Below are 12235 nucleotides of genomic sequence, written 5' to 3' on the forward strand. Positions count from 1 at the left end.
CTTGACCATTGCTATCCTTCTTTTGACTTCCTGGCAGCAGCTCATGTTACTGCTTATATATGGGTAGTACACCCCAAGTATTTGAAGCTGTCCACTTGCTCTACTGCCGCATTTATAATTCACAAGTTTACCTTCTTTTTTTTTCCGACAACCATAGTCTTCTCTTATTTACATTTATTTTCATCCCATACTGTTCACAGCTGTTGTTTAGCTCCTGTTCCATATCCTTTAGTATCATCTCCTTTTCTGCTAACAAAGCCATATCATCAGCAAATCGTATACACTTTATTCTTCTTCCCCCTACTGACACTCCTGCCATGTTCTGAAAACAGTTCTTGACTAAATCCTCCAAGTAGATGTTGAACAGGGTAGGCTGTTTAACAGCATATTCCTTGGATAGATTACAACCAAACATTAATTAAATATAGTACTCCCCACCCTCCATACTTTAATGTCTCCTCAGCATAGATATGCAATATTTAAACAGAAAAGAGAAACGAATATCTCTTCATGGTATGAACCAGGCTTTTGGCCCGAAGCATGCACAGTGTGGCATTCTTTGACTTAGAAAATACTCGAGCCGCTCAACATTTCTGTCCGTCACTGTATACAGTTACTTCACTAAAATGCTGTTCTAGTGCGCAATCAGAGTGCATGCGTGTCTGCTCTTTAGAGTGTTAAATGAGTCACATGCACGCAGGTGATTATGTAATAATACTGTACCGATCTTATCAGAACTTCCTGTGGTTATCACATGGGTAATATACTTCATATAAATATTTTATTGCAAGAAATTGTAAAAATATTAATCCCATGACAACTCCACCCTTGAGAATACCTTATCCAGTTTGCGTAAAAAACCTAAAATAAATTAATATAAGAAATTATAATTCTTCTTTTTAAAATTTGCTTAATGCTTTATGCTTAATTTTAAAATAACATTAATATTATATTTTTCTTTGGAGATGCAAAAAAAGAGAATTTACGGATAAGTTAATACAAAATTTCCATCTTTATGTAAAATGTAGTTCTGTAAATTCTACTTAAACATAATTTATATATGTTGCAGTTTGCTTATTTTCAGTAATCTATTTTTATTATTTTATTATTTTATATTTGTTTATTTATTTATTTATTTATTTATTCTGGTTGAGTTAAAGCCATCAAATACAAAAAAAAAAAAAAAAAAAAAATTCAGAGAGAAGTAAATAACATGAAGAAATAAAAGTACAATTTAAAAAATGCAAATAAGGGAAGAAAAAAAAAGCAAGTACAAAGATAAAATCACAATTGGTACGAAAAATACTAATAAAAGTAATGGGGAAAAGATTAATTAAATTAACATTATTAATGTATTTTACATGAATCTGTTAATTCTCACAAGTTTTGAGTTAAACTTGGCCATCCAATTTTACTTCATATTTAACCTTCCACATTAATACTTTCTAATAATACGGAATATAATGAGGATGTAATGTGATTCTGCAAAATTCTACTGTAATATTTTCATGGAATGTAAATTTTCAGCATCATTGATACCACAAAAGTTGTGACATTGTCTGTTCAGTTGTCTGTCTCCCCATTTGTATATAGTGATTTTTGTTAGGAATATTGATATACAGAGTCTGCCAAAAAATGTATACACTCTTTAAGGAACGAAAACTATTTATTACGTGTTTTACACTTAAATACTGATCACACATGTGCTAGTACTATCTTCAGTTAAGCACATGGTTACTTCAGATGTTCAAAATGTTCGCTGTTGGCGGCCAGACACATAATGCAATGACAAGCAGTTGCCACAGCTACATCGGTCAGTGTTTCAATGGAGATCGCTGCACATGCTGCTGTAATCTCCTGGCGAAGGTCCTCCAGCATGCCTGGCTTACATCGATAGATTTGATATTTCACAGTTCCCCACAAGTAAAAATCCATATCGGTTAGATCTAGCGACTATGGGGGGAACTCAATGGGCCCTCTTCGTCCAATCCAATATCCCTGCAGATTGTCATTCAGGAAAGCTCGTATGGCTAGGTGGTAGTGTGGTGGCACCCTGTTCTGTTGGTAGAAGACCTCATCATCAGCTCCATAAAGTGCCACATACACCTGGTAAAATTGATGTGCCTAACATTTCGAGGTATACTTCTCCAGTGACAGTACCATCAAAGGAAAAGAGTCCTACTAAGCCCCTAGGTGATAGTCCATACCACACATGAACTCCTGGTAGATTGACTGCCTTTTCCACATGAACATGCGGATTTTCTGGTTCCCAGTAGATGCAGTTATGCTGATTCACTGTTCCATTAAGTTTAAACTGAGTCTCATCAGACCACACTACCTTCATCACAAATTGTTTGTCTTCAGTTACCATTCGCAAAATTGCATTCGACGATCAGGATCGTCATCATTAATTACGTGCAGTAATTGTGGGATGTAAACTTTCCACTTAGCAGCTTTCAGAATTCGTCCTACACTTGTACTGCTGATTCCCACTTCACGTGCACATTGCGTAGCAGACTTCTGTGGAGAAGTAACAAAATTTTCCAACATGAGAGCTGACGAAGCAGAACTTGTAGCTGTATGCGGTCTTCCCGATCTTCCTTTGTGAATATCACAAATTGTTCCATGCCAGTCAAACTTGTCAATAATGCGTTTAATTGTTAGGTGGGTTGGGGGTTCTGTTTCATACTCCCGCTTCCACTGACGCTGCACTTCAACGGCAATATCAAACTTCATAAACCACTTCAGAATGCATTTTCGCTGCTCGAACATCAAGCGTGCTCCAGCCATTGTGTTTTCTCACTGTCATGATGAAAGTACAGACATCTGTTGAGCGAAAGACCATACTACAACATACTCGTAATTCAGAACTGCCCAAACAGCCCTTTCAATATGTTTCATAACCAGTTAAATTTTATATAGTGTCTCCTTCATTTTATTACAAGTTCGATACTAGGCGGTAGGTCTCGCTATGATAAAAATAACATTGTTATAATTTGAACATGGCACAGCACCAAGCACAGGAATTGTATTGAAGGAGAGGTAGAAGGACTATGCCTTATGTCGACATAGAATTTGTTACTCTGATAGTGAAAAATTAGAGAAGGGAAAACGATTATGGATAAAAAATATTGAAATCTAAATATGTAATTTTTAAAAAAAGTTCAAGAGGGCGTTCAAACCCTGTAACCTCCCTTCCCGTAGTATCATCTCCTCTTCTGCTAACAACGCTACATCATCAGCAAATTTTATACACTTTATTCTTCTTCGTCTTACTATCACTCCTCTCATGTTTCGAAAACAGTTTTTCACAAAATTCTCCAAGTGAATGTTCAACAGGGTAGATGAAAGATATTATTTAGGCTTAAATGATTGATATTGATACTATTTTAAAATTATTTTTATGTTTATTAATACTAACTTATTTTTAAATTACTTTCATGTTTAGATGGGAAATATTGAATTTTATGTTGACTTTTTTCACTTGTGATATGATATTTAGTAGACTTAATTAAGGAAAATTGGTTTGTCTCTCGGTCCTTATGGATGAGGGATTGTCCAGTTCAATATTCCTTTAAAGGTGGCAACTCTACTTCAGATATTTTGTTATAAATAAATATTGTCTATATTAGAGCCATCCATTAAGCGTACTTGTTAATGATTAACGTGTTTGAATCTTCATTTAAAGAATATTATACACATTCTTCACATCGTATCATCATCATCGTCATTTTACGAATCTAGACTGTTTTTAAGTATCTATTCAAAAATCTCTCGAGACTTCTTCCTGATCGTCTTCTCCCTTATGGTTAATAATTTAGCACTTTGTGCGGAAATATTTGTTGTTCTTTCTAGCCACGTGCTTTTACCAAATCTTCCTGTGTTTTGACAGTTTACCTACAACAGAATTAGTTCTGAACTTCTGAGTTTATTCAGTGTAGCTTCATTTCTTTTATGATTCAGTAATATGGATCCAGCCATCCTTAATTGAAATCTCGTTTTTTTTTGTTTATATGCGTCTACACTTGTGAACAGATAGACATCTCTTGGATTCGAGATGGATCTAGTTATAATTCGCCAACGTTGCTGTAGTTTTTTCATTTTACTCATTGTACTGCAGCATAATAAAACATTTACTAAATATAACTTCATCAGTTTATATCTCACAATGGGAGGTCACAGACAGGAAACACGTTATCTTAGTGAAACCCATACCAAATTGTAGAGTCTGGAGAGTAAATTTCAACAGGCCTATGTTAACGTTTTCTAAATAACTTTTTAATATGGTGTCATTACTAGATTTCTTGATTACACATCAGTTACGGTACAGTGTGCAATCTTCTCAGTTGGCTGAATGGCATTCATTATAGACAGGCATGAGGTCCTAGGTTTGAGTCTCATCTACTTTCATTTTTTCATAATGTTTTTTTAGTTTAATTATTTAATAAGTTTGTATTGCCAATATATTTATATTCTTTTACTAGCTGTACCCGTGCGCTCTGCTGCACCCGTTAGAAATAAATATAAAGTAATTACATAATTAAAATAGGACGTTTGATCCAGGGAACATTCGTGTTTGATAGAAGAATAAATCGTTTAATATGTTACTTAATTTAAATTGCATCCAAATAATTAAAATGCGATCATTTTGGTCCAGAGACACTCATTTGGTGCAATGACAATTCCTTTAACCTGTTTCTTAATTTTTATTACATGCAACCATAGTTTAATGAAGATTGACATCATTTAGATTTAATGTGTATATTTTATTTTACTTGTTATAGGTTTCCATTGAATTATGGTAATAACTTAATTTTAACCCTTGTTTTCTACGTATTCAGTAAATGGCGCTTGGCCCACTATGGTTGTGAACCCTTCAAATAACTTAAATTATATTATATTATGTTATATTATATTATATTATATTATATTATATTATATTATATTATATTATATTATATTATATTATATTATATTATATTATATTATATTATATTATATTATATTATATTATATCAGAAGTTACTGTAATAACATTATAGCATTATATCCATCTAGAGAAACTACACTTTCCAATGGTGAAATAATAATTAATTATACAAATCGGTTAATTTAGCTTCCGATATTACTTCATACAAACACAGAAACATTCTCTGTAGGCTATCTTTCATAGCTTTCGATTGTTGCTGTGCAAGGCCCCTTATAGACGAAGTCATTTGTTTTTTAATTCATTACACGGCCTTAGATGGCAGTTACTTTAATTTTAAAACTCATTTATCTCATTAAATATCAGTCCTATCAAAATTTTTCAAGGAATAAAACTTATCGCAAATTATTTTTAAATAAAGTTTTGTTATGTAACATTTTTCACAAAAATCAATAATAAACGAGATATTTCGATTTATTTAATTCAGGCCCCTTTATAACCCCCTTTTTAATAACATATTTTGAATGCCATATAGCCTAAAATCTAAGTTACAACGAACTTAATTTATATTCCAATTTTCATCGAAATCCGTTCAGCCATTATTGCGTGAAAAGGTAACAAACATACAGACAGACAGACATACAAACAAAAATTTCAAAAAAGCGATTTTCGGTTTCAGGGTGGTTAATTATATATGTTAGGACCAATTATTTTTGGAAAATCGAAAATTACCAGAAAAATTTCGGCTACAGATTTATTATTAGTATAGATTGATCACACATATTTAGACTTATTCTTTTTCGCATATGACCTATACCAAACTGTGACTGTGATTGGATGTTGTACATAACAGCAAATTGACCATTTTTCAAGTGAGAAATCATGTCCGGAAATACATAGTATGGGTCTTGTGGGTCATCAAAGTACATTGGCGGTGCATAAATTGGCGCACATCATCAGAGATGTGTGGTTTGTACTAAGTATTCCAGTCGCTGCGTGGATTCGTGCGATAAGTTCTCCTCTGATGTTACAAGAGTCCCATATACCATAGTCTTCATGGTCCCCAAATAAAATAGTCGAAGGGTGTAAGATCTGGTGACCGTGGTGGCCATGGAATAAGTCCCCTTCTGCAGTTGCCATCCATTCTGTCGTATGCAAGCAACATATTGGTCATTTCTGTAGTTGTGTACTGATACATGTCTTACTGCTGTAAGCAACGTTACTGGAAAACACCGCAAACGACCCAATTAGGATGTATAGCATGGACTATGGAGTAATGTAGCTCTTGCACATGCTCAAGCTATTAAAAATATAGGCTCAGTTAGTTCATCCACCTTGCGCTGATAGCTAATGGGTTGCATAACTACAAGGATGCCAAAAACAATGGGACAAACTTTGACGCACCATTGCAGCTAAACCACGCATTTCCGGTCATAGTTCGCTCTTGGAAAATGATCATTTTGCTATCCTGTATGGCGTACAGAAAGTTGTTAGTGTAATTTTTAATTTTTTAATCATCCTGTGTGCGTGCATGCTGGAAGTTTTATATAACTGTGCAGATTTTAACAGCTTATTCCTTGGACAGAGTACAACCAAAAATTCTAATACCTTATTAGTCCCAAATGAATACTTTTCTCAGAAAAAAATAATTTTCTCCTAAATGTTAACAGTATTTTACTCGATAAATACTATCTGTACGATTGCGAGTTTTACTCTTATCATTATAGAAACTGATAAGGAATTATTTATCCCTCTGCAGTTTTTCAATGAAATGAACAGTTTTCTTTTCAATGAAATGAACAGTTTTCTTGCAAATTAAATAATAAGTTTAACACATAATGTTATTTCCTGCCATTAGATTCAGATCAGGTGCATGTGTGTTTTTTACGTGAGCTGACAACATGCTTTTGTCAAACTACGCAGACTTTTAGCCAAATTTTCTAATTAACCATCCACTTAATTATAAAATGCATAATTGGTTTTTTTTATTTATTTTGGTCAAGGTAGAGTATCTACCGGTCACTGAACTAATATTGCACACTTTTATCACTGCCAGTGTGGCGCTATAAACCAATTTTCAATACTTTTATCACAGTTACAACACATTTAAATTCTTACTGTATTATATATATGGAATTATTACTACATTAACACATTTAATATATCAGAAAACATACACTCAACGAACTAAATGTAATTATTATGAAAGTCGTCATATTTTCTTCCTGGAATTACGATCCACTAGATGGCACAAGAAGCAGGATCGGCCATACATGCAAACGAAATGATACTAAACGTGAGGAATGTTACTACAGGTGTGTAGTATTATGTGACAGGTTAGTTTAGGTTTGATTAGGTGTATGTTATGAGAGAGGTTAGGTTTGATTAGGTGTATAGTATTATTACTATGTTGGCGACACTGAAACCCACTGTTACATTAACGAAATATGGCCATATTTTTCATTCATGCACGATGATTTTCGTATATAAGTAAGGTATGTATTTCGGGCTGGTTCAGTGGACTTACAGCTCTCCCATTGATCACAATCAGTTTCTACTAATCAATACTATAAATCCAAGGCATTTTCAAAGTATATTATCAAGTTCCTATAGTGGCTAGGACATAAGTGATCTTCATCTTTATTTTAATTTGTTATATTCCCTCCTTCAATATATATATATATATATATATATGTAAGTGGTAGTAGAGGGAGTGAATCTCATATTTCGTTCATATTAGTATGTAATGTTGGCCATGTAGAAGTTAAGGTGGAATGCAAGTAGTAAGAAATTATGCATAGTCAAGAACTCTGATGATGATACCAATTTATTTATTTATTTATTTATTTATTCTCATAGTCTATAGAACATTGAAATATTATGTTTCCCATTTGTAACCTTCATTACCAGAATAGTGAAATGGTGAGTAAATGTTTAAAATATGAAGTGAGATTGAAATGAGGATCAAAGTAATGTGCTTCCTTCATTCTGTTGACTAGATCATATATTTCTTTTGGACATTCTGTCATGTGTGCATTACTTACTTACTTACAAATGGCGTTTAAGGAACCCGAAGGTTCATTGCCGCCCTCACATAAGCCCGCCATCGGTCCCTATCCTGTGCAAGATTAATCCAGTCTCTATCATCACACCCCACCTCCCTCAAATCCATTTCAATATTATCCTCCCATCTACGTCTCGGCCTCCCTAAAGGTCTTTTCCCCTCCGGTCTCCCAACTAACACTCTATATGCATTTCTGGATTCGCCCATACGTGGTACATGCCCTGCCCATCTCAAACGTCTGGATTTTAAGTTCCTAATTATGTTAGGTGAAGAATACAATGCGTGAAGTTCTGTGTTGTGTAACTTTCTCCATTCTCCTGTAACTTCATGTGTGCATATCTCTGTTATTTACAACAAATATATATCTTGGCATTATTACTTCTATGTATTTGAAAAGTGTATAGGCTATTTATTTTGACAATAAAACGCACAATGACATTAGCTCTAACATAATTATTTATTTTACTCATTATTGCATCCTGAAGTGGATTCTGTGGTTCCAAGGTGATTTGTCAATTTTTGTCGAAAATGAAATTTTGCTATATGTTGTGCATCCTGATGACATATCTCTCTTATTTTTCTCTTTAACCCTTTGTTATACTCTGACTTTATACAATTGTTCACACTTTAAATGCTCACTCCTGAAAAAATACAAAAAATGATATGTCACATTTTGCCTTGGAGCCACAGAATTATGCAAATTATTTGTTCTAAATATGTTAAATTTCTTTCTTATTTTAGGTGGTGCAGATAGTAACAAAGGAAAAAGTAAAAAATGGAGGAAAATTTTACAGTTCCCTCACATATCACAGTGTATAGACTTAAAAAACAAAATAGGTAAGCTAAATCATTTTTAAAAATTTTATTTACAACATTGTTTACCAAAGTCTGTTTCAGTCTAAACTCTCTCTGATACTTCCATAATAGTATTCATCTAAATGTGAAGAAGTTAATCAAATCTTTCATTATTTGCATGGAAGATTTCTTTCCCTATCTGAAAGGTTCATGATATAGGCCTACATTATATCTTTAACTTCTAAACATCTAAGAACACTGTCTGAAAGCTATTTCTTTCTATAGAGAACTTCACATTAAGAAAAAAACATTGAGCATATGGGACTATTCTATCAAATGACCATTTGCCATGGTAAAAACGTCAACCTACCACATAGCTCCTACAACGTACTAGACAAGGCCCAGGAAATAATGCTTTCTTTCTTAACTTGGGATCATTATAATTGAAGCCTTGCCCCGAATAGGGATCTAAGCTCCAATTCTATTCTTTTGAGAAATTTACTTCCACAATGAACGAACTTCTTTGGCTTTGGAATTTCAACCTGATTTAGTTGCCATAGAGAAACTATCATAGATTCCTTTTCCACTAATAATTCGTTTTCGACGATTGTGGCACTTACATCTCTATTCGGGGCAAGGCTTCAATTGTGGAAAAAGAAAACTTAACTTGTGAATTATTTATTGTTGAATTGTTACATTGTTAGCATAAAAAGTATAGTTATAATAGAATACAACAGGTATTACAACTCAATGTCTAGATTTGTATAAAATTAATAGCATGCTTTACATTTTTTGGGTACAGTGAATGCTATAGCTAGTTCACATGTATATTTCAATAAGCGGAAGCAGTTTCTAAGGGTAGATTTTACCGTGAAAAGTAGTTACAAGAACAAGGTTGTGATTATAGAGAAAGCTGGAGAAAGAAGATTAGAGTGGAGATTTTGGGTACAGGAAGATGCTGCTAATGCATTATGAACCTGTACAATAATAAAATTAGATTTTACGTTTTACCTTTAGGTAAACTGTCATACATATTCAGTAGATGTGCTTTTAGTCTTTGTGTGATTTCTTGTATTGCCATCCTGTTGAATTGTGGATTTTCATTAAGTCAGAACAGAGCAATAACATGCTGTTTTCTTTCAGAAATTACGTTTAGCCTACTCCTATATTTCTTCAGCAGTGTATCATAATGTGATAGGATAAAAAGAAACTCCTTGCCTTAATAATTAGCATCAAGGTTCTTGTTATGGATAAGTTGACGATAGAAGCATTTTTAAAAAATAGTGATTTAACTATCGAAACACAACGTGTATTTAGACATCCTTTTGACATTAGAACTGCATCTGCCATGAAGAAAAACCTCGTGAATGTCCTCCAACTAAACATAATCCAGAAAATGTGAAAATGATTAAGAGTCACATTGTACTGGCTTCCCACATGTCCTGAATATCGACATTTGATTGCCTTAAGTATATAAAAACTTTCATTGAGTATTGCACCAGGATTTATACTTCAAGCAAAAGATTTAATTTTGTAGAAATTTTCTACATTTGATATACTTACATTCATAATTTCTGAATTACCTAATCATGACAGAGGAGAGTCACTGAACAGAATTTTAGATTCTGGGCACTGTACAATTGCTTCAAAGACTTTTGCATAGCAAAATCATTACAATATGTTGTGGAGTTAATGTGTTTAGCTTTCTTAGGATATACTTTTGGGTTTTTTCCGAGGTTTCCTCCAACCGTAAGTGAATGTCAGATAATCTGTGGCGAATTCTCACATAAAAGTAGACCTACGTCTTCAAATTCAGAAAGTAAATGTGAAATGTTTTCTGTCAGAGTATTGTGAACTATTATTTCGTTGTAAAGAAGACTGTATTTGCCTTCACTGGATAATTATTGTAGATACAGAATAGTACCTAATCATGGTTTTCTGTTAATGTTTGAATTTATTACTTTCGTAAATAATTGCAGTTCATGACTCAGCAAGACAACTGTTGACCTAGCTTTCAGAATAGTACAGTGAAACTTGTGTAATTCGAACGTTTTTAATTCGAATTATTCTTTATTTCGAAGTTTTCCTTTGTCCCCTTGTATTTCCTATGGAAACAGTGCATAAATATCGTCTTTTATTCGAACATAATTTTGTTTAATTCGAAGAAAAAAAATCCAGAATGGACATGAGTTTTACAGTGAAATGTGGCAAAGGCGGAACGAGCCAGTACTGTAACAAATTGACCTGACCATAGGGGTTGGAGGCTGGAACCGGGAATTCATTGTATCTCCTTTTCGGAGAAAGTGGTTCCAGTGCGGGTTGACAACCCTTGGAGTGTCATTTACCTCGAAAGTACAGTTACCGTACTCAGTTAAAATGGTCACTGTGCATTGCTTTTCACAAACCCCGAAACCCAGATCTTTCACTTCCGAGAGCTAAGAAGATTCATTGAGGGACACCAAAATGTGCATGGTTCTCTGTTTGATGCATTAAATAAACTGGAGGACTTTACAGTAACCCAGCAAATCAATAAAAAGAAGCAGACTAAAATCACATCCTACTTAACAAAGGCCTAGTAAGGTATGTTTTTTTAACTACTGTATGTGTTGTGCATAAATGTTTACTAATTACTGTACCGTACTGCATTTATGTAATAGGCCTATCATTATACAGCACTATATTTTCTTGTATTATAATACCCTGTTGTCTTGAAATGTTATAGTACTACATAGTACATACAGTACACCTGTAGTTTGCCTTCTGCAGTACCATTTTTTTAATTCGAATTTTTCCATAATTCGAATTTTTTCTTATGCCCTTCAGATTCGAATTACACAAGTTTCACTGTACTTACAACTTAGGTTCCATGATACTTACAATATGCAAGCAGATATTACAACTTTTACACACTACTGAAATGACAATCCTAATAATCAGATTTTACAGTTTGAAATTTCCACTTCATTCTCCCAGGTTGGCATTTGCTTTTACCCACTTGTGTAATTTGTTTTTTGTGGTTGTTCACCTATGTTATACAATATGAACGCTGTGATTACAAAGAAATACTGTAATCATACATTTTGCATATTTACCTACTTAAAATTGTTCATATTTACAGATGTAAAATATTCATATGTGGTGGATCAGCAGCCAATCGGCCGGTTGCTGTTCCGACAGTTCTGTGAGAATGCGGAACCAGAATATCATCGCTACAACATTTTCCTCGATTCCATTGTGAGTTTGTTAAAGCATTTTACAACAAGTATCTTTTATAGGCATTGTATAATATCTAAATAATGAATGAATGATACATAACAATTAGACATGTTTGATTTTGTGCATGCATGTGCGTGTGTGTATGTGATCTTATCATATTTACAGCAGCAACTAATGTTGTGGAATGTTATCTTTGCCCTGTTTTATATTTTATTTTTGCGCTCGTTTCAAGT

At 33.5% G+C, this 12235-nt stretch overlaps 1 protein-coding gene across 3 annotated transcripts in view; it reads left to right on the forward strand.

Annotated features, from left to right (window-relative positions):
* The window catches only part of Gprk2 (G protein-coupled receptor kinase 2), a 101219-nt gene that overhangs the window by 49570 nt on the left and 39414 nt on the right, over positions 1-12235 (forward strand). For all 3 annotated transcript variants that reach the window (XM_069823237.1, XM_069823238.1, XM_069823235.1), the window contains exons 3-4: positions 8733-8828; positions 11905-12020. In XM_069823237.1, the coding sequence (XP_069679338.1) occupies positions 8733-8828; positions 11905-12020 (212 nt within the window). The remainder of the gene's footprint in view (positions 1-8732; positions 8829-11904; positions 12021-12235) is intronic.

Source organism: Periplaneta americana, chromosome 4 (genome assembly GCF_040183065.1).
Source record: "Periplaneta americana isolate PAMFEO1 chromosome 4, P.americana_PAMFEO1_priV1, whole genome shotgun sequence".
NCBI lineage: Eukaryota > Metazoa > Arthropoda > Insecta > Blattodea > Blattidae > Periplaneta > Periplaneta americana.